This window comes from Antennarius striatus, chromosome 15, assembly GCF_040054535.1.
Source record: "Antennarius striatus isolate MH-2024 chromosome 15, ASM4005453v1, whole genome shotgun sequence".
Lineage (NCBI taxonomy): Eukaryota > Metazoa > Chordata > Actinopteri > Lophiiformes > Antennariidae > Antennarius > Antennarius striatus.
The window spans coordinates 19,575,846-19,600,296 of record NC_090790.1 but is presented as its reverse complement, the minus strand read 5'-3'; the positions used below and the strand labels follow the sequence as shown (position 1 = coordinate 19,600,296).

Genomic DNA, 24,451 nt, shown 5'->3' with positions numbered 1-24,451 from the left:
ATTGATTTGATTGATTAGATGGCAAAAGCCATCACGTGGAGTCCGCATCTTCAGCATCTCCTAACAGGAGATGTAACACGCAGGAGGAGGGGGTTGATGAACCACCTTATCATCTCCAGCATCCTGTAATGGAAATCACCAACAAAGCTTCTCTTATGAATGTACAACAATAAAACCCACCAAGGTCAAGGCATCCATGCACTCCTAATGTCGACTCCGCAGACGCAGCTCCCCCAACTCCAATCGGATCCATCAGGGCTGTTCTCAATGAAATTGCCCCCCAGCTGATGTATTACTACCATGCATTATTCTTTTTTTTTTTTTTGGCTTTAATGGGTAAAATCAAATCAAAGCTTTCCGTTAAATTGAGGGAGCAGGAAACAAAATGTCTCACAATTCACCTCCTTCTCTTTTAATGTAAGGATATCTGCTTCTATAGCATCAGAATAAAGAGAGTTAATATCAAATATATACCTTAAAATAGGGAAAAAAATTTCCTCACATCCAGTAAAAAAAAAAGGGGGGGGGCATTCTGTTTATATTGTCATTCAGGAATTATTATTGTTTAATCATTTAAATTATTTAATTAATTATAATTAATTGAATAAGAATAATAAGAAAATAATAATATATAACAACGTAATAATATTAATAATTACAATATAATAATAGTAATAAGAATAAATAATTTAATTATTTTTGTTAATAATTTAAAGTGCGTCCTTGTTCCTCGCGGTTAATGCGTTCCAGGACCCACACGCGAGTAACGAATTCCGAACTATTTATCTTATCATTTACGGTAATTTAAATATTTCTGAATGAACAAATACGACTAAATAATGCTTGACGTTTAATTTCTTTTTAAATGCAGCAGCTGAGTCGTTTGTCGATTCATCAGATGTGGGATCGGAACACAGACGTGACGACACGCCGCATCTGCCTTTCAGAGCTTGCAGCTATTCTGACGTTGTATTGTCAGTCTGGAGAGGACGGCGCCGATCCCACACGTTGAATTAGTCACTACTTAACCCTGACAGTTCTTTCTAGCCTCCTGTTTCTACTCTAATTACATCCCTTGTTTGCCGGTAATTAAGTCGTCCCACGATGGGGCCTTTTCAGCATGAGGAAGAAGGTGGGAAGACCAGCCTCTGCTGATTTACCCAAACGTATATACAGCACAGAACTGCATATCAGCCGTCAGCATTAGCGCTGCTCCATTGCTTGTAATTGCAGTATAGCTGCAGGATCGCAGTGCGTTTATGTTTCTGTGTGTTGTAAAAAAAAAAAAACAAGGATGTAGTGATAAAATTTAAATCCGGCACGAAATAAATTTGTCATCTTGAACAATCCTGACTGTGATATTTTCCGTGTCCCCCAGCCAACAATATTCACACAGTTTAAGGCTGTGATGTAAAACAGAATATTCATTTAAAAAATAGAACAAAACAGCCATTTGGTGCACAGCAGAGACGCGCTGTGTTCTAAACACAGAGACAAATCCAACAGGAAGTAGTTCCTGCTTCGGTCCACAAAGAGAAATTCACACCCTCACTTTTTATAGTGGGATGGAGCCTCAGGAACCACATGATGCATTCAGGGGCAGGTGTGAGCTACGTTGTGGAATAAACTACATCTGGTGGTGAACTACATCTGATAATAAATTACATCTATCAATAAACTATATCTGATAATAAACTACATCTAATGAACTACATCCTATAATAAACTAAATCTGTTATGGTTCATGTTCTTTCTAGTACATGCTGTATGGCTGCTTTTGTGTCTTCCCCTTTTGTTTTTCTTGTCCTTCCAGGACCTTAGGGCAGGTGTGTGGAGGAGGTGTGACACTGAGGCTCACCAGGTTTCAATCAAAGCTCATCAGCTTCACTATAAAGCTGCTCCTGACTCCAACTGCAGAGCCAGATAATTCCATCTCATTAGTTTGGACCCTCATCGCCTTCTGTTTCTCGGAGCCCCGGCCTCTGGCCACCACCAGGCTACCTGCAGCTGTTTTTGTGTTTTTGCACTCTTTTATATTTAACTTTCACCTGATGATAAATAGAGTCTCTAGTGTTTGGTCTAGAGACAGTGTCGCTGAGGAAAAGACAGGAGACACCCATGTTTCCACCACTTACATGCATTTCTTTACGACACACTTTTAGCACCTTCCTGTCTCGGTGCTTAACGTCCTCTTATAGTCCTCCACGTCTGTCCTCTCTCATCCCTCCTGACTTCCTGCCCGCCCCCCGCCCCATCCTCTGGATGCAGCCTGCTAAATTAAACATTGCTGCAGCCTCTCTTAGAGAATCTGCAGACTGCATCAAATTCACCTTTTTTCCTGGGCTCTATCCAATTACAGACGGCTCGTCCGAACCAATTCAGGTTGAACAAACGTCGTCCCCTTGATTGTGTTTGAAACCGGAGCAGCATCGACACACACCTGTGTGGGAGGTTGTTGGGGGGGGGGTTTGGGTTTTTTTGGTTGCTAGTTTATTAAAGAACCACAACACACCATGTTTTGTTCATTTAATATTTCAATAAAAAAAAAAAAGAGAATTATAAGGAAGGAATAAAAGGTGAAATCTTTGTCTAGATTCAAATCAAATGAAGAGTTTAAATTAACATAAAATCTTTTTTCACATGCAAATGAAGGACTTCAGATTATTTATTCAAGGTTTAGTTCTTATGTGGGGCTTGTCTGAATATAGTTAGGAATAATTATAATCATGAAGGACCAACCGTTGGAGACATGCATAATGCACGTACGCTAAATATATCCACGTCAAATCTGTCAAATAACAGCGTGTCTCTGCAGGACAATGGTTAAGGTCCATGTTATATTAAATTAGGACAAATATACATCTATTAGAAATGTGTATTCCATAATATTAAAGAAGCATGGCTGAAATCTTGTACCGCTTTAACCTTTTCCTTCATTTAAAAACCTTTTCCATCACCGCTGATGCTTTTAGGACGCCGGAAACACACAGGAAATAACCCGAGTCAGCAGCAGCAGCTCGCTCCTCTGTCGCCATGAGGTTGTTGGACTTCTTGACTGGGGGAGCGATTAGTTCAGAAAGCATTTCATGTTTACTTTTGTGCTGGGAAATCAGTCGTAAAAAAAAATAAAATAAAATAAATAAAAGGTAGCGTCCGAGGAGACGGCGGTGGATGAACTGAAAAACCGATGAGGCTAATATCGGAAATATCGGTTCTGAGTTGGAGAATTTTTCTATCAATATCAAAAATCACAGTGTCGATATTTATTCTATGATTTTATTGGAGTCATATCCACAAGTTTATGGACTTTTAATGATTAATAAACATCTTTTTTTTGTGATAGTAACAGTTAAAGCCAGTCTGTCAGCCACACATTTTATTATCAAACCACAGGATTTATATATCGTCTCTGACTCGACACACAGGTTGATATAAAATCACTATTTCAGGAGATAAAGTGTTTTTTTTTTTTCTTTCCGTTCCGGTTTCATTGTTCTACTGATCAACTGCAGTTCCGTTCAAAGCTGGCTGATGAACAAGAGCATCTCTATCAGGCCCTCTCTATTCCCTCACTTCAGCACGGCTTTTCAAAGTGTGATCAATCAGAGCTATTCATTTTCATAAATTTTTTTATTTTTATTTTAAGTAACAACCCCCCATCTCACCTCTTTGATTACACTGCAATGCCTGATTTGATGCCTTTAAAATGCATTAATGGCGAAGCCGGATTTGCATTTATATTGGTTTTTTTTTTTTTTCCCACTCAGGCACACTAGAACCTGAGATAGAGCTGTGGTGAACAAAGAGCAGCGTGAACACACATCATCTGAAACACATTCGACCTCATAATAGAGTACAAGCAACAGAAGCAAGGGTACGCTAGCGCGGGCAAAAACAGGCCGAGCGAATTTCGGCGCTAACTGAAGCACACATTATTCACCGCAGGTCGGATCCGGAGCAGAATGCATCTAACAGCCGGAGCCTTTCTTCTGACTGATGTACGCCGTTGCAGGAGATGTACATTAATGCACATGATTACCATGAAGAAAGGAATTGAGTTTGAAAGGACCCAGTGGTGATGTTTACCTTTTTGAAATGCTTCCTCTGTCTCTATAGGTGTCTCTTATTCTTATTCTTATTTTCCCCAAACCTGGGCTGCATAAAGTAAATCTACCTATCCATCTACCTGCAGAAAAACAAGCCTGAATCATTTCTGAAAAGTCTGGAGGGCAGGAATAATTGCTGGCTTGCGGTGCATCTTTTTTCCCTTCAAGCAACTGTGACCTTTTCAGAACGCTAGACGAGAGGCTGGCACGTCCTAAATCTATGTTTATCCTTCAAATTAGGCCGAGTGCCCGTGTTATTAACGACGGGGGCAGATCTGTTCGGTGTTGATCAGGCTGGCACATCGTTGCAACCGCAACGTGACTCCGAGAGGTAATCTCTCCACCGATAAGAGAAACCCAAAAGGATTGGATTGCTTTGTCTCTCCGCAAATCTGATTCCACCACTTTTTCCACCACTAAATCGTTGAGGCACAGACGGTCTCCGGGGAAATTTACAAAAGCGATTCAGTTCTCATTGCTGGTTAGAGTGGAGCACGGCTGGGCAATCACCAGCTGACGAGGACCGGGGGTATGCACGATTTCATTCCAACCAAACACTAAACCAGCTGACAACTCGTTTTCACCACCTCTTTGTTGAAGATGTTCTAATTAGTGAAAATCGATGGAAGACACTTGGTTCTTCAGACGGTTGTGCACTTAAAGACGCTATATAACCGGTTCTGCTCACACCATGCAGCAACAGGCGCGAGCTGATTGGACCAAACCAAACAGTCTACATCGCTTCTTTTTTTTACCTCTCTGGGTTGGGCGTCTTCTAACCGTACCCCCAACGGCGGTTGAGAATGGCCTGTTCTACCTTTTGATTGACCGACTGGATGTCTGTTTTAATGGACTATTACTCTATCTCCAAAGAAATAAAGGGGACGCTTAAATGACACGTCAGACCTTCATGAAGGAATAAATCACGAGGTAACAGCCGTCGATGCACGCTAGGTTTCACTCCGCAAACGTGTTTATCCAGAGCTGGCGACGGCAATCAAACGGAGGACCGTGTAAATAAAAAACGCTAGCGGAGAGTCGTCAGCGAAAGGAGGAAGAGAGACAAGGATGGAAACAGGAGGAGGAGAGGATAAGTAGTACTAGATGTGGGGATCTCAGAAGAGATGGGTCTTCAAGGGCTTTTTGAAGGTAGAGAGGGACGCCCCTGTCTCTATAGCCCTTCCTGGGGAGGGAGGGGGTTGGGGAAAAAGGGATGAGAAGAGTCTGGATTGGCAGACGAGAGGAAACGTGGGCTCTTCTCACAAGATTGTTCAAGAGGGAGCAGATCCAGACAGCTAGTTGAAGTGGTTCCACCACACCACTAGAGGACGTCAGGGCCCTCATACCCCCCCCCCAATCTCCAACCCCCTACCCCTGTGGAGTCTGGCTCTGGTGGTGCACTTCCTGCTCCTTCTCAGAAGAGTCCTCATGCGACGGCGACTTGGCCGTTGTTTTTTTTAGTTGTACAGTTTGCATATCAACAGTCGCGACTTCACCTCATCGCAGATTTTTGGTAGGCAGTCACGTGATACCGTACTCTCATCCTATTGGCTGATGGCCAACGGAAGTGCGCTGCGTTCCGTGAGTCTCGGACTTCCTTGAGACACAAAGTCCTTTAAACAGTCTATCAGAGTGTTTAAAGGTAATACAGATAGAAGGTGGTTTAATATGGGGGGGGGGGTTCAGAAACGTTTAAATTACCGTAAATAACAAGCTAAATAGTTTGTCACTATATCGCGGAATTCATTAATCGCGTGGGGTTCGTGGAACGAATTAACCGCGAAGAACAAGGACGCACTGTATATACGTCTCAAACGAGGAAGCTATCACTCCTGAATAGCGCTCGGATCAGATTTTTTGATTTAAATTAGACAAAAACGACTGAAGCGATAAATATTGTGCAGTAATAATTAATAAAAAATACTATATTTATTACCAGCCAATGATTTTGGGTGAAGGCGGCGTCTTTTATTTTATCTCCAGCCTGGATCCATCAAATTAAATGAAGTTCCAAATCTAGATGCGTGTGGACAGTAATTTATGTACTGAACTCAACGGCTCAGAAGAGGTGATTACTTCTGGGCTAAGTGTGAGTTCAGTTCTGACGTACTGTTACATAAAATTCTCCAAAAGGACGAAGTTAATGTCTCCAAGAACAGGAACCACCCACAATCTGGAGGTCGGACCCCCGCCCCCGGGGCCAAATTCCCTGCCTTGTTTTTGTAACAAACCCTGGCTTTGGACTCACCTAATGGACACAAATCTGTTTTGTTGAGTGTTTTAATTCAATTTTTAATACATTTCACTTTCTAAACTCAAGATTTAATTGTCTTATCATATGGAAAAGGATACTTGGGGGGGCGGGGGGCGGGGGTATCTAGCATCCAGCAGCGGCAATGGGTTGAATCTGATGCCACTAATGGTCTGTTAAGAGGCAGAAACAACAGAAGCCACCTGGGCCCATCAACGCTCCCAGCAGCATCCGACATGCAAACACACACACACTCCGTTTTAATAAATCAGTGCAGCATCACACACACACACATACACACACACACACACACACACACACGCTCGACGGATGAGCGCCGGCTGCGGGAAGCAGCTTCAAAACTACTGCCTCTGAGATTCGCGTCTCCGTGCAACATCCCAACTCTGTCAACTTACACATTATGCAAATGCATTGTTTACTGTTCATGTGCGATGATATCAAGGCATGAAAGCCGTTGGGGGAAAAAGGGGGGACTGTGGCGAGAACCCAAGAGAGACGGATGTGGAGGTGGTAGGGGGTGGGGGGGGAGTGTAGATAGAGAACAAACCCCGAGAAACGACTGGCAGAGCAATGAGGAAAATTAGTCCCTCACTCCGTCTATACTGGGGAGTTCAGAGACGACGGAGGGATGCAGTGAAATCAAAGCCCATCATTTTGAGAAAGAGGCTTTCCAGACATCTAATTCCTCGCCATCGATCTCCACGCGTGACGCACGGCGAGAACAATGCAGCGGCAAAGTGGGATGTAAATAGGAGAAATGCAAAGTGTGCAGCAACTATTGGTTTTCAAACTATTATTTGGTCTCGAGCTCAGATTAAAGATCAGCGCTGGCAGGATCTGTAAAGCCTGGCTCAAAGACAAAGGTGTTTGTAACGCTGGTAATAGATCGAGCTTTAGAACTAATTGTTCGAGATTTATTGCGCAGAATGGAAAAACTGGCGCCAGGTGAGTTAATTATTCATTCGTGATTTATTTCATGTGGATGAAAACATTTTTGGGGAACTGAAGCTTTTTTTTTTTTTTTTTTTTTTTTTTTTTAGTTTTAGGAATAAATCATTCAGAGGAATTTTAATGCGATTTTTTTTTAAAAGCCAAACGTATCGGTTATCCGGTTGTTAAAAAACGACCGGATTTTACGATGCGAAGTTTGTCGTTTGACTTAAAAATTGTGTTTTCAACCGGCTTCCGCGGTATCACATTTATCCATGGGGGAAAAAGCTGTTGTCATGGCGACTTTCCAACGGCATCGCAAACAAAGTCAACCGAGTTATGTCATCTGGCTTATCTCATGTATGCAGATGATGCAAAAGTATTTTTATGCAAAGTAGTAGGGTCCAGTATTTAAGTTCTGATCCATGTCCGGTATAAAAATAAAACATGAAAGTTCATTAATATCAGAAAAAGGCTGAGTGAAATGAAAAGTTCACAGTTTGACGTGTTAGAACGTACAGTGGTACCTCTACCTACGAATGTCTCGACTTACAAACGCCTCAACAGGAAAATATTGCCTCCAGTTAGGAAAGAAATTTCGACTTACGAAAGGTAAAAATACTGTTTGGGCTGATACTCTCAGCTCCCACAGGTTCCTGAACGCAACATTCTCATAGCTGCTCTGCCATTGGCTATTGCCTAGCATCTTCCTGGCATCCCATTGGCGAAGAGGGACCTCTATCGTATGTGTCTCTAGATAGGTGTCTATGCAGCGTCCTCGTCATACGGCCCTCGACCCATGAGGTGTTCTGATAGTTTAACGTAAATATATTAACTTTTAGAGTATTCACTATGGACCCCAAGAAAGTGACGGAGAAAAGAGGAAAAGAAAAGACGAAGAAAAGAGTTTTTTTGTCCGTACTAACAAATCAAGAGATGATAGAAAAGCCTGAAAAAGGGATGCGTTTGGTTGATCTCTCCAAAGAATATGGCTGTAATGCATCTACAATCACCACGTTATTAAAACAAAAGGAAGTTTAAGGAGTTTAAGGCGTCGTGTGGGTGGTTGGAGAAGTTCAGAAGGAGGACTGGAATTCACTCTGTTGTTCATGGTGGGGCAAGAGGGCATGAACAAAAGAGGGCAAAAAACAATGAGGACAGCAGTTAAAAGGTAAATGACCATCATTTAGGTTTGTTTTTTACATTATACACAACTCTCATTTATTGTGTAATAATCTAATCGTAACATGTATTTGTTACATGTTTTGATGCATTTTTATGCTTTATAAAACATTTATGTGTGAATTTTGGGGGGGCTTGGAACAGATTAGGGCATTCGCATGGAAAACGCGTCTCTACTTAACGAAATGTTCTACAGAACCAATTAATTTAGTATGTAGAGGTACCGCTGTATCAGAAAAGGCTGAGAGTGAAATGAAAAATTCACAGTTTGATGTGTTAAAATGTAGATAGAAGCTTTAACATCTGCCAAAGAAGAAACAAGCAAACGCCCGTGGAGTCAAAGACGACCCTCTGGAAAGCGACTCACCTATAAATTTTATATCTGGTCGTAAATCCCTGGCGGAATCTTTCCACAAAGGACAGATAACTCCGAGAGTGGTGGAAAGGTCCTCGGTCCGAGATGAGCCAGTCATATTGCTTGGTGACATGTTGTTCAGTGGCCAACGGGTCCTGGCGGGAAGACTGAACTGTTATATGGTCCCATATAAACAGGAAGCAGATGACCTCAATAAACCTCCAGTTCATGCTTTTTTTTAAGCCGCTCTCTGTTCATTCTCGCTCCATTATGTGGAGACCTGATGGAGACAAGAAAAAAAGAAGAGGAGAGAAGAGAGAGCCGTTACGTGACACAGTCTATTTCAGCAGTCAGAGATGTCAGAGTTAGCTTAATAGCGTGGCGCTGAACAAATAAGCCGGCGCCCTTTGTCGTGGTCGCTTTACTTTGACATGTTGTGCATTTCTTTTCTCTTTTTTTTCTGCCCTTTCTCAGTTCGTTCACGTCTAATGCGCTCAGAAAAGCCACACAGATTGGACTTGGACGAGTAGCCTCCGACGCGTGAGAGCATGAAGAAACCCTTCTCAGATTGCGCGTGGCTGTCGTTTTTAGAAGCTAATTGGAGTCATGATAACTTCTGACAAGGTTAGGAGACGTCTTTATGATCTGTTATGACACCCCCCCCAACCCCCCACCCCGACACTGATGTGAAAAGATACCCTCTTCCTTTATCCAAGCCGCGTCAGTTACTGCCGCAGGAAACTTTTCAGCAATTGATTTTCATCTTCATGAATTATTAAGAAAAAAAAAATATTTGAGGTCCAAATTCTTGCCTTCTTTATCGAAGCAGATAGAAGCTGAACTGGCGGCGGTATCGTCACCTCCAGGAGGTTGTTGTCAGCGCTTCTGTTTGATAGGATCTGTGGCGTTTCTATGGAGATGAGGAAAGATGGAGAGATGCTTTCGTTCCTCCGTTACCGCGGCAGCGGCAGCTTGTGTACATACATGACAGGCAGACGTAGGTGTGTGTGCAGTGCAACAGGTAAAACATAGAAGTGTGAGATACAGATGGAAGGATACGGATGGAGGAGGGATACCTATGGAGGTGTGATACGGCCCCCAATTCAGAAAATCTGTGACCATTATTTTAATTATTTCTGTATTTGACATAGAAACACAAAAGGTGTAAATAAATGGACGAGACAGTCTACGTGGGGGGGCCAACAGATGAGTAGCTCACTTCATTTCCATCCCACTAGTGTTCCATCCCAGTTTAAAACCGTCCTTCACCTCATGGAGGGGGTCTTCAGGTATGTTAAATTGGACCTGAGTTGCTGTGTAGTGATTCCACATCAGTTGTGTTTATGTGATCAGACACGTTGTCTATAGTAGTCCATCCTCCAGGTGATGGATGACGTCCAGCATCAGCAGCAGAGCGCCCCATGATTACTGATGACCTCACAGATCAATACCCCCAGAACAGATCACTGCTCACCCTGTATTAAATGACACCAATGCCAGGAGGATATATTTACATCCCATTTCTTTACAAAAAAAAACAAAACGACAACCTCAGGGAAGTCGTTGAATCACACGACTCAGCTCTGAACGGAACGTCTCCACTTGGGAGTGAAATTAAGTCTCCTAGTTACTGATAGCAAAAAGATTTCATCAGTAATTGCATTAAGAACTTTGGCCCCTGGCCATGAAGCACAAACACTGTTATCAAGAGCGACTGAACGCGCAAAGTCGTCCCCTTTTCACGCTCTGTTAGACAATAACATCATAAAAGGCCAAAGAGAATTTAATGGGCTAATCTTTGTCTGTTAAATAGACGATTAAGTTTTTGATCGTAAAAGTTAAAGAAATCATAGTATCACCCTGAAAAGATAAGATTTTTTTCCTTCATTTATGAGAAATGATGCAGGCTTCATCACCAATATTAATGAATCTGATTGGGTATTTATTCATCTAACACACACTAGATCCAAAACTCTCCTTAACTAAATAAATAAAGTAGAACCTCGAGATACAAGTCGAACTCGTAAGTCAAACATTTTCACCATTTAGAGTGATTGAAATAATCTGAATCCGTTATCAACCAATAGACACGCAGACTTTACCTGTGTGTAATTAATTATATAGAAGTTACATAAACAATGATAAAGAATGAAAAGAAACACAAAAGTCAGGAGAACACACGAGTTACGTCTTTACTCCACCAATGAGAACGAGACGCGGTCCCACTGATGTCGTATCCATTCGCCAACACGCGGTAAAGAACGAGATTCGGTCCCACTGATGTCGCATCCATTCGCCAACGCGTGGTAAAGAACGAGATGTGGTCCCACTGTTGTCGTTTCCGCCCGCCAACACGCGGTAAAGAACGAGATGCGGTCCCACTGATGTCGTATCCGCCCGCCAACACGCGGTAAAGAATGAGGTGCGGTCCCACTGATGTCGCATCTGTCCGCCAACACGCGGTAAAGAACGAGAAATAAATAAATATAAATAAATAATCAATAAAAACATAACGACAACCTGATATCCAATCAAACGTCTACACTGAATGTTTTTTCTGTAAACAAGAACAACCAGCAGCCAATAAACAGACACATCCAAAACCAGATAGAATTACAGAAACCAGTTGAATAAATATGTGGTTGAGTGAAGGCTCTGGTCTAATGAGACGAGCTCCGCTCATTAAAAGCGTGTTTTGAGCCACGACTCCGAGGCGGACAGAGAGTCAATATTACTGATGTCTCATGGGAGATTTGGGGAGTGGTGGGGAGCAGAATGGCTGCAGGCTGTGGACCCAGTAGACCCAGTAGACCCAGTATCGTAACCCAGATGGAGAGGTTCTGAGAAACCGATGAAGACACAAGAATACGATCCATAGAGGAGTTCTGTTGATGACACAGCAGCAAACAAATAAAAATACAACTCCCTCCGACATCGTTTACCTTCGTTCACCCCTAAAAAGCCACCCATTTAAGACAGAAACCACCCCCCAATTCTGATCCTCACTTTTACAAATCCTTTGTGTGCACTCTCAGGCATGAAAATCAGTTCCTCAGTTCACCCGGGGGCTTGGTTATTTCCACCGCCGCGGGCGTCATTGCGAGCCAAATCCCTCGAACCTCCTGCAGAGAGCACATTTCCATTCATGTGCTCAGAGAAAATCCCGTCCACATTTCTATATTAAGACCTCAGCATCGCCATGAAATACCAGATTTCTACTGTTTGGAGTTCAGTTTCTGCAGTAGGTTGATCAAAATCTTAAACCCGGTGAATCAAACGGGAACTTCTGTGTATTTTTAAAAAAAATTTATTACAGATAAATATTTGGGATAATCGTGGCTGACAGCTCATGAAAATCAAACTCGTCTCAGAATATTAAAATATTTCATCAGATCAGACGAAGAATTAGAAGAGAGTCAAACTTTTGAAGAGTGTGTTCGTTTATTCCCTCGGTACCGGGTCGGGCCTCCTTGTGCATGAATTCATGGGATGGTTCTGCTGGGGAGTTCTGGAAGCTTTGATAGCCCCCATTAGCTCATCTGTATGGTGGGTCTGGAGTCTCTCATCTCCCTCTTGACCCTCCACAGACAGTCTTTAGGGATTGGGTCAATGAAGCCCAGTAATACCAGAATGTCAGAACCAGAACCCTAGCCCCCCAGGTTCTTAAATTGACTTTGTTTGACCTTTTACTGATGACGCTTTGCTTTTTGTTCCAGAATTTTGTAAAAAGAACCAAAGCAGATGAGTGCACCGGCTGTAAACGGGCTGTGATGAGGCATCAGGAACTATTTTTTCTGACCTTCAGAGGAGGCAGACTCTTTGCCATGACAATCTGATGCATTCCCTCCAAACAGTTTGTCTCCAGAGTAAACTGATGTGGATGTGGAAGAAATGCTGACTCGCCAGCAGCGACGATGCAGCAGCGTTCCTGGTCGCTTAGGGCAGGTGATGTTGCTTTAGCATGGGAGGAGATAAATCAGCTCATAATTGTTGCCCCGGTCCTGTGAGGACTATTGCCCGTGGAGCGGCTGCGCTTCAATGCCGTCACAAGGAGAGCCAAACCGTTTGGCAGCAAAGCGCGGGGACAGTTTAACAGCTGGAACCGGCACCGAGGAGCCCGGCTAACGCCGCTCAGTGGGTTCAATGAATGGAGGGCGAACTTCACTCAGTCTCAGATTGACCTCTGTTTAGATGAGGAAATGAGGATAGGGGGGGGGGTCCTGTTAACAAAACCAGTAACAGTTTGTGTCAGGCAAGAAACAAACAGGATTTGTTCTTCAGGAGTATCTCAAGATCCGAGTGTAATCATACGTCAAACACTTAACCATTTAAAAAAAAACTAAAATCATTTTGATCCGGTCCAGCCTTGTGAAAAACACCCCATAATTATAAAAAAAACAAGATATTTTTATCAACCAATAGACACGCAGACTTTACCTGTGTGTAATTAATTATATATAAGTTACGTAAACAATGATAAAGAATGAAAAGAAATGCGTAAGTCACGAGAACACACGAGCTACGTCTTTACTCCACCAACGAGAACGAGATCTGCTCTCACTGATGCTGTATCCATCCGCCAACATGTGGTAAAGAACGAGATGCGGTCTCACTGATGTTGTATCCATCTGCCAACATGTGGTAAAGAACTAGATCCGGTCTCACTGATGTTGTATCCATCCGCCAACATGTGGTAAAGAACGAGATCCGGTCTCACTGATGTTGTATCCATCTGCCAACATGTGGTAAAGAACTAGATCCGGTCTCACTGATGCTGTATCCATCCGCCAACATGTGGTAAAGAACGAGATGCGGTCTCACTGATGTTGTATCCATCTGCCAACATGTGGTAAAGAACTAGATCCGGTCTCACTGATGTTGTATCCATCCGCCAACATGTGGTAAAGAACGAGATCCGGTCTCACTGATGTTGTATCCATCCGCCAACATGTGGTAAAGAACGAGATCCGGTCTAACTGATGTTGTATCCATCTGCCAACACTTGGTAAAGAACTAGATACGGTCCCACTGAAGTTGTGCCCATCCACCAACACGTGGTTAAGAACGAGATCCGGTCTCACTGATGTTGTATCCATCCGCCAACACATGGGAAAGAACGAGATCAAGTTTCAACTGATGTATCCATCCACGAACGACTCGTATCTGGGATTTTACTCAAACAAAAATATGGACGGAGTGATGCTCGTGTCTCAAACAACTCGTATGTCGAGCAGCTCGTATCTTGGGGTGCTGCTGTATTTCCCCAAAGAGGCTCTTCTTCCTCAATAACAAATATTTACAAGACTTTTAAGAAGCAGCTAATTTTTTATGTAATAACTGATGACTGGATGGGATTTCTGTTGGTCGATCTCAGCAAGATGGGGGTTTTAACCACACACACACACACACACACACACACCCGGATCTACCCTGGTATTTTATGCCAAGTCAGCCTTTTTCCTGTAATTGTTACAATAATAAATAAATAAATAAACGTCTCTTTCACCGCCAAACAGAACCTAAACACAAACGTCATGCACGATTGAAACGCACAACTTCCACCCTGGGAGCGAGGGCTTAGATTCACAGGCTTGTCCAATCAGTCCACTTGAATTAGCGCTAACACCACTTCATATTTCAAGAGTGCTTGTTTGATAATTCAGTGAAAAAATATGGCGCGCTCCGCTCCATCAACCCCACGGCTAAATGTAATTTTCAAATCTCTTCCCGTCCTGAGGTATTTGTGTCTCGTTGCTGCGTGAGATTAGAACTCCCACGGCTCCCAAATCTTCAACACATTCTGCAAATCTGTTTACTGGTACTACAGTTCTGTTGTCGCGCTCATCTCTGATAGTTTCAGAGTGAATTAAACACGGAGGATGAGCGAGTGGATCACGCCATCCTTGAATAAGCAGCGTAAAAAGGATGGGAGGATGTCTGCTTCAGGAAACCACGGGACCGGACAAGGGAGTCTTGTTTCCCCCCCCGTCCTCTTTTTAAACAGCCTTATTCATGGGGCAACTCCTCCTCCATTCTGGTTCATTCAAGGGGATTCAATCTCCATTCTGGTCCCGTCACTCGCTTTGCCAATCAATTCCTCTCTCCCTTGTGTGGGGCCCTAAGTGTCCCTCTTTATTCTACAAAGTTCATAAGAATGGGGAGGCTTGTTCTCCTTATTTGTATTCTAAATCCCTGGGAGGCGAGAGATCAGAACAGAATGAAGGCTTTTGTGGGGGGAGACAGGTAGACTCAAGGGAAAGGAGAGCAGAGTCACTGTATTTCTACACCCTCCCTGTATCCACAGCTAAAGGACATCTGGCCACCCATATGGCCACCGCGATGTAATATTCATATTCTGCTTTATTTGTCAATGGACCTGAAAAGCAGATGGGAGTTTTGTCTCTGAACTGTTATCAGCATGGATGCCTGGAAGAAAAGTAATTCTCAGTGATATGGATGAAGCCAATCAGAAGGAGGAAACCCAGATAAAATAGACCTCAGTCTGCAGCGACAACGCCACGTCAACCGGTGCAGCCGACGATGACCCCTTCCTAGAATCCGTGTTGGAAAAGCGTGGTAACCCGTCGAGCCCTGGGGTTCCTGGTCGTAACGATTCTCCTTCTGTCAAACGGTGGGTTTTTTCTGAAAAAGACCCGTAGCAGACCTCTGACCTTCAGAAAACACGGCTGACCAAGCACCTCTCTCTGATAATTTAATTCTCTGATGGTCAGCAACCAATCAGCGGAGCTTCGGAATCGATGGTTGATTTTAAAGACCCAACCAATTCACTAATGGTCAGAGTTATTTTAATTTACCTGGCTGCTGAATTATTGCGTCCAAATCTATTTCTTTGGGGGGCGGGGATGGATCGATGCAAGCCCGAGGGGGGAAGCTGGTGGATTTTCAACCCGAAGCGAGCGCAAAGAAGATTGCTTGAAGGCTTATTTGATAGCTGCTTAGCTATCAGCAGCGATGCGGGGGCGGTTTATGAGATGTTCTTAATAAGGACTGCATCTGCGATAAAGCAAACTAATTAATAAGGTTTCAGAGGGAGCAGGAGCGCAAACACTGGTGGTAACGTTGTACGGTTTGTTGACGTACAATTCAAATAAATAACGCACGCTGACCGACCAAAGGGCAATTAGACCGAGCATGAAATAAAAAATGTATTCATTTGCTTCGTGGAGGATTCCGCAGCAAGGGAAATAAAAACATTCAGACTTTGATTTATCTTTAAGGGTAAATTCCCTTCCAGCTTTGATTTTTAACACGCCGTTCACCTTTTCATTTTCCTGAGAATGTTAGAGCTTAACAGTTTATCAGTATCGCCGATCCGGTTACCACATTAATTGAAAAGAAGCTCGTGCTTCCGAATCCACCGAATAAATCCCGCCAAAAAGGGAAGAACGGAGCTAGCTGAATAGCTAGCATACACCGCTGCGGCGGTTTTCTGCCGGGTGGCGGCTCACAGATGAAGATTGATCATTTGTCAACTAACAAATTGGCTTTCAAGTGTTTTCTCTAATTACTTTGTGGTTTCATTGATGAGAAACCTCTGACTGGTTCCTTTCCGATTTACCTCGTCGGACACTTTTTTTTTTTTACTCGTGGGAAACAAAAAAAAAAGTTCCAATTTTAGCAGAAACCATCTGAGTCGTACCAGAACCAAGGTAGTCAGAGACTACAACACCCCACAACTTACCCTGACCTACTTCCAGGGTAGGTTAGGGTACCCTGAAAGTAGTACCTGACCAGTGCATAGCTTTGACCTTTCAGGGTAGGTCAAAGCTATGCACTAGCTTTGACCATAGATCAAAGCTAACAGACGAACACACGAACACTGACAGTTACAATACGTCACCGCGTTGAAGAGGGATGGAATTAAAGGCTTAAGTCTCCATTCCGTTATTCGGTTCCTGAGGAGCGCCGGACGCCAAGGGAAGCGCCGGCGAGTCGCTGAGAGGATGGAGTCCGTTTTGTGTCACAGCTCATCCTTGTTCACGCGTGTAAAATGTCAAGTGACGTTACCTACGGTGTGACTCCCCCCAGAACAGACGGAAAAGGTGTCGACTGAGGAATAATCAGAGAAACCCGGCGGAGCGTCCGGCGCGTCGCTCTGCATTCGCTAACAGCAGTCCGTTTTTTAAAAAAAACACGTTTAATGAAGCCAACATTCACCTCAGGCAACATTAATGTTTTCTTACCTTAATTATCAGTGAAATTTAAGTGCTTCATCCCCATTCTACCCCCCCATGCTGTGACTGATCTGTCATAATTGCTTGTGTCGGTAACATTTTCTTTGAATCTCGCCGTCGCCGCTCTGGGGTTGGATGTGATGAAGTGTTGTTGCGAGGCAACTGTAGAAATGCTTTTTTATTTCAGAGACACGTATGAGGAAAAGTCTGGCTTCATCAAGGTGGGGTGGGGTAAGGTAAGGTAGAGGGGGAAGGGGAGAGGAAGGGGGGAGACTCTGTCCCGTTTCATCCCAGCCTGGATTTTATCAACACATCAAAAAATGAAACATCCAGGGGAAAAAAAAGGCTTCACATCACCGCTGCTTCACCTTTTTCTGCTGTTCCTTCTCATTTGTCGACATGGTGGGGGGGGGTTGTTATAGGGGTAGGGGGGGTGTTCTCTAGCAGACACAGTGAACAGCTGCCGCCCTCTCCAGAGACTAGACCACTGGCTTTGCGTAGAGATTTTGTCCAGCTGCAGCGGCTTATTTTAGTTTTCCTCTGCTACTCCTGTTTCTCTCCAACGCCGTCCCTACAATCCACTGACCCCCATTCCCCCTCCCAAGTTGATATTTACATTCCAAATCGGCTTTTTGATGAATTTCTCACCAACAAGACTTTGGCTAGACTACTCATTTGACCAACCGCCTTGCTCTCCAGCGACCGAGGGGATTAGGGTGTTGGGGGCCACGGCGGCTACTCCTATTGTTCCTAATTCAAAGCCATAAATTTGCAAAATAGAGGAGAAGCAGAAGAGCAAACGCACCAACTCAGTGGTTTCCATAAATCAACTAAATCTGTTGGGACGGGGAGCAGATGGCGAAAACACAAAAAGAAGTCAACTCGCTGCAGATTAAGCATCGCAAAGGCAGACCGCTGCGTGCTAGACGTGACACGTGTCAGTTCTGCGTGTGAATACAGTGCGCCCTCGTGCATTTGTGCATCAGCACTCACCACTTTTTGGTAGGCAGTCACGTGATACCGTACGCGCATTCTATTGGCTGACGGCATGCGGAAGTGCACTACTCGGACTCGGACTTCCGTGAGACACCCTTACAGCCCTATGATCACGCCCTGATCAGATCACATGGTGCAAAAATGTACCGTGATTGGTGCATTTTTGATTAAAATTCATCAATCACAAATGTATCCGTCTTATTTTGAAAAACTCGTTTAAAGAGTGGCACAAGTGACACAAACTGTATATAATTATGTTAGAAGCCTATGGCAAACCTTTTTGGAGCTCAAACTTAATTTGATGAACATGTTTTTGGTTTTTATGTGCAATAAAATACAATTTTTACATTTCTGAATTTGACTATGTGAGTCTATTTTGCCCCAATATGTCGATGTAATAAGTTATAGGGAAATAAAAACTCTCTTCATATAGCTGAAGTTGTGCTGAAGATAAACATACCAAGCATGGGTATGTTAACTCATTTTTAATGTGGTATATAGAGACAACGTTCCACATTCCTCTACGTTGGGGAATGAACCTTTACCGGCTGGGATCTCATCCATTTAGCCTCTTTTTAGTGATTGCTCTGCAACCCAATGGCCACAAAGAAAAGCTAGAAAAGGACATGAGTTTGCTGCTGTTTGTGGATCCAAACAGGGTGTTGGTGATAAATCCAGCGGACACAATCTGGGAACATGGAGATCACAGCGTCTTTCACTGCAATTTATTTGAAAGACTGCATTGATGTTGTCATGTCCCCCACTTTCAGTAAGCTCTCGGAATAAGTGCGGCCGCTCTGGGAAGATGTCCTAGCATTGCACACCTTGGTGCACGCGGTGTCATAAAGTACATCCTGTAGATCCGGGTGCACAAAGGCATCCTGAGCAGACGTTTTCAGGCCTGATATGACTAAAAGGATTGGGAATTTCTGCTGAGAAAAGCGTTTTCCTTTCTGCGCCAGATTTAGTCTCCTCTTCTTGGGAGGTTATTTGCAAAAACATGCCCTTGATAGGGGTTATAGCAGTCAGCTTGTGCACACTCCCCATGCTATGATTGAAAATAGAGTGCTCTTGACCTCTTGCCTTTTGAAATCTGTCCACTGTCGCTACAGTCCTGTCCTAAGCTGTCCTCTTGTAAAGCCATAGCTTGAAGCCTTCAGCCACAAAGGTTCTCATTTGGGTGTCCAAGCATTTCTTTGTCCCGTTCCTTTAAAACATGTGTCAAACTCAAGGCCTGGGGGCCAAATGTGGCCCCCCCATATCAATTTATGCGGCCTGCGAGAGCATAACAGGTCAGAGTGTCGAAAAATAAATAGGTCAAAAGTGTGCTTTGACCAAAACTACATTTCCCACAATGCATTAATTCAGCCAATTTTAACTTTGACAAACTCGTTTCGAGCAAAGTTAATGTTCAAAATGAGTTTAGGACAAAGTTAATGTCCTACCTTGTGTTTGAAGTTATTATTTTTTATTCTCTTGGATGATTTGATCCTCGATTGATGGAGTTGTATGGGTTTAATAACCCACAGAACAAAATTAAAAAAAAACTTTTCAAGAAATTAAAAAGTAGTTTTTTTTATTTAATTTTAAAAATATTTTTAAAAAACTGTTATTTATGTTATTCATTTAATTTATACTATGTTAAAAAGGTTTTGCTAAGAAAAAGACATTTTTCTCTCTAACTGTAATGTTTGTAACTTGAATAAGTAATAAATTCAGAGTTACTTAACATTAAGGAGTAGTTACATTTGTGTTACATGAAATTGAGTTACTTGGAGTTACGTTTATTAGTTACATCTGGCCCTCTGATGACAACCATGATGCTGATGAGGGCCACATTTTCACATCTGTTAAAATGTGGTCCTTTCTTTCCTGTTTCGGATGATAGGAAACAATCATCCGAATTATTAACGCACAGATTCGAGTTCTAAACGCTGACAAAATGACAGACGGCAGCGTGCGCTGCCGCTACCTCACCATTCAAACAAGAGCTGGGGATTTTGTCAAGTTGTCTGGTTCCATGTTTCAGTAATGACAGCATTACAGACATCTAATTGTTTGCAATGAGCTAACAATTTATATTTCAATTACTTGGCGTAGATGTCGACAGGCCCTCTTTTCTCTGGGGTATAAAGCACTTACTATGCATCAAACATGAATTAAATCAAGGCTCTGCAGGCGTCTGAAAACGTTTGATGTTTGTTTCAAAGACAGAACGTATGGAGAAATGGTCCCGGGGTTGAGACAACACAGTCAGATATTTAAAATACTGCAGCTGTAGATAAACCCCCTCGACAATCTCCGCTGCTTTGAGTCCAGGTCGGGACTGTCGCTGCAAAAACCTTCGCAGTATTTTCTAGTTTGGTGAGAGCAGAACTGTGCTATATATGCATGTAAATTAAAGGTCAAAGGTCAACATTTAGAACAGTTCACTCTGGACGGAGACAACTATTTCTGATTATGTGTCATCAGAACATCTTCAGCAGAACATTAGAAGGTTCATCTATTAGGGATGGAAATGGAGAAGTGACCACGCCTCCAGAAGGAGAAGTCACGCCTCCAGAAGGAGAAGTCACGCCTCCAGAAGGAGAAGTCACGCCTCCAGAAGGAGAAGTCACGCCTCCAGAAGGAGAAGTCACGCCTCCAGAGGGAGAAGTGACCACGCCTCCGGAAGGAGAACTGACCTCACCTCCAGAAGGAGAAGTGACCACGCCTCCAGAAGGAGAAGTGACCACGCCTCCAGACCACGCCTCCGGAAGGAGAAGTGACCACGCCTCCAGAAGGACGGCCCCTTTGGACCGGAAACTCCTTTTCTTTGTGTTTCCGACATGTTACGACATAATTAATTTTATTCAAATGTTGAACCAAATGGATTAAAATGAATTTGTGATTTTCTAATCACATGCAGCGCGAGTTGTCGAGACTTTCTCTCGAACAGAATCAAAAACTGATTTCTAAAGAAAACCAAATGTGGAGGAAAAAAATTTTGCTGTAACGTTTTACTGTGGGGAGAAATTATTCCGAAGCGACGCTCCTGTTTTCTAGTGTGGAATTAAACTCTGTTCATCCGTTTCCTCTTCTGTGTGTGTGTGTGTGTGTGTGTGTGTGTGTGTGTGTGTGTGTGTGTGTGTGTGTGTGTGTGTGTGTGTGTGTGTGTTTGTGTGCAGCATCTCTGGTAAAGGTTTTGTTAAAGGAAGCAGCGAATAGACTCGTACAGAGCAGCGATTAGTGATTACCTCCCATGTGGCTCGGAGAGAAGCAGTGAATTTTAGACCGGCTTGATTAGTTGATGAACTAAGTGGAGGCTGCCTCTTGAATATTAAACTGATATAATGATGGAGGGAGCTGAGAATGAAAGGAAAGCAGCCAAGAGGTTCGGTATTTGGAAGGAGGAATGAACGAACGTGTAGCCCAGGGGTGAAAAGAATTAAAAATAAAGCAGTCTTCCTTATTAAACTTTCAATAAGCCCAATTACAAATGATAAAGGACTCGACCGTGGAACAAAAGAACGCCGGATGAGAGCATCAGAGTATATGTGAGGAACCTCTGGGCTCCGGGAGACGCTGATGTCATCACACCTGTTAAAGGTGAGTCGTATTCGACTAATACGGTCTCATCTTCCTGCTCAGCAGTGTGACTTAAATTTGCATCGTTGCGTCTTCTCTGCCCTACATTGGTGTCATGTTGGTTTGCTGAGTCGGTAAAAAACGCCGGTGCAGGCTAGCCTCACCTGGACCAGCCTCTCCATCATTAGAACTACTAATGCTATCTCCATTAGCGACTCCGCGTATAGCATGTGTGTGTGTGTGTGTGTGTACAGTATTTTCCGCACAATAAGGCACACCTTAAAGCCTTTAATTTCCTCAAAAACCAAAAGTGCGCCTTATAATCCAGTGCGCCTTATATGTGGAAAACCCTCAGTTTCCGACCACAATTCGTTCCTGAAGGCTGTTCGAATTGCGATTTGTTTGAATTCCAAATACATTTCTCCCGTTACAAATAAAGTAAATGGTCTTAATCCGTTCCTTTTTTTCAACATAATATGTTATTTCATAATGTCATTTATTTATCAGATTGTATAGTAATGAAACATATCAAAGAAATGTAAAAGAAAGAAGCAAACACGAGAAAAAGAAAACAAAATCGACGTAATCAGGTTAGCCTAAGGTACGAGTTACCGTCGTCTTTTGGACAGAAGTTTACGGTACTGTAACTCGTACCATAGGCAATGGAACGCAAATCAAGTGAAAAGTTATTGAATACGGTAAACTAAAATAAAAAGAACATTACCGTCACGTTTTCTCTCGACTTTTCTCGTCTTTTCTCGCGCTTGGCGGCGAGAAAAAGGCGTTTGTTTCGCGTTCGACTTCCGAATTTTGTTTGACTTCTAAGAAAAAAAAATTCCGAATTTTTTGGTCGAATTCCGATTTGTTCGATGTCTAAAGCGTTCGAAAACCAAGGTTTGCTTGTATATGGAAACAATTTTGAGATAGGTCATTCGTTGAAGGTGCGCCTTATAGTCCAGAAAATACTGTAGTTGTTTTTGTGTTACCTGATTCCTATCAGGTCAACACCAACATGTAGAGCGCTGACGAGAAAGTGACTCAGGAAAGAATTGCATTCTGGGTAATGTGATGCCGCTAACTAGCAGGCGACCCGTGCAGGAAGCATCATATTACACGGCAGCATCATTTATCTTCGGAGCGTACAGAATGCCCACGTGTCTGTAGTGTAACATCCATAATTCCTTTGTTGGGAATGCGGCAGCAGAGTAAATGACAGCACACGGCGGCTGATTAAATCATATACGAGATGCTTCCGGATCGACTGTGCGTCGCCGTGCATCTTCTCCCAGTCAGCGTTCCGTCAGCAGTTTGATTCAAACGGGGATCCGACTTGCAACACAAATCTCTCCCTGTCTGGCTCAGGCATGCTTGTCGGATTTTATGGGTTTACGCGCTAAAACGGCATTTCTGCGTAACAAATAGGCCAACTGTGGGCTGATTTGTGAGACTTTATTCAGAGTTCAAACACTCCGGATGCATCTGTGTGTGTGTGTGTGTGTGTGTCTTCTTTTTGTGTAAAGAAAAACATAGAAGACGACAGATCGAAATAATCTTGGCAACCGATTCCACGCTGCTCCCAGAATTAGAGGAGGACTCTTAATGGAGGAAAGGTGCCAGGTTGGCACGGCGCTGACTGTACCGCACATGTCTGAGGAAAGAAATTATTCATGTGGAGAGGATGAATCAATGCCGCGTTTCAACGCTTCTGTCGTCTGAGTGGAAAAGCAGTAAGTATGTCAACCATTGAAGTGTTCCAGAATTCATTTCATTCATTCTGAAAATTGGGAATTGGGAATATTACTCTCTGCATATGGATGGAATTAGAGAGGGCATCCAGATTCATCCAATTAAAAAGTGAATAAACTGACAAAAATAATGAAGAGTAAGTCTTCTGAGGTGTTCAGACTGATTTGGTTAGCGGATAGTTTGGAGCTCAAATCAGAAGAATTGCTGAAGCACTCTTTTTTTTTTGGTTCCTATCATCTTAGATTATCCCCTAAAAGAAGGATTACTTGAAAAAAAACTCATCGTTTTTACATCTCCAAAATCAAACGTGTTCCTTTGACAAGTCTTTTTTTTTTCAAGAAGAAAAGGCAAAAAAAAAAAACCTCCATAATTGTTGACACCACTTCAACCTCCATTTCCTGTCACCCTCTTTCTGCATCTACGATCCTTCACCGTACCCTCGTCTTCACCACCTGTCACCCAAACTCCCCTAAAAGACTGTCGAGAGAGGGCCCCCCCCTTCCATTTCCTCTCCACCTCTAATGGGGCACTTCCTGGCGCTACATGATCACCAAGTGTCAAGATTAAAGAACGACTCGCGCTTCCCAGGGCAGACGTAGATAGGAGACAGAGAAAATAGCACTCCGTAATTACTGATAAATCGAGCACACTGCCTCCTCTCCCCCCTCCCCTGATGTCGATGTGAGGGGCTCAGCAAGTTAAGCCGGGAAGAAAAAAAAGGTTGACCACGCCAGCCACTTTTTCACACTGCTGATATTGCAGTTAAGTTCCAGCAATTCAGGGCCGACTGACTGACTTGGCTTTTATTCGCCCTCCGTTTGTCTCCTCTTTGAAGTGCGAATCCTCGCCTCCCATAAGTCACAGCGGCGGTCCCGAGCTCAGCGGCGGCGTATGACGTGAGGAACCACGAGTCTCTGTTCTTAAACCATGGTGAACCCCCACGACCAACGTACAGGAGAACCTGGAGATACGAGTTGAACCCGGTCTATGACTGAACTCAAAGTCAAAACATTTAACCACCTAAAATAACTAAAATCCTTTTTATCTGTTCCACTCTTGTAAAAAAAGCTCCAAACCAAAATCATGAAAAAAAAAAATCAAC

General features: G+C 43.3%; 1 protein-coding gene across 1 annotated transcript in view; it reads right to left on the bottom strand.

The window, feature by feature from the left end:
* brinp1 (bone morphogenetic protein/retinoic acid inducible neural-specific 1) overlaps positions 1-24,451 on the bottom strand; it is a 69,426-nt gene that overhangs the window by 37,631 nt on the left and 7,344 nt on the right. Inside the window, exon 3 of the mRNA XM_068334815.1 lies at positions 8,858-9,125. Coding sequence (XP_068190916.1) covers positions 8,858-9,075 — 218 coding nt within the window. The 5' untranslated portion in view covers positions 9,076-9,125. The remainder of the gene's footprint in view (positions 1-8,857; positions 9,126-24,451) is intronic.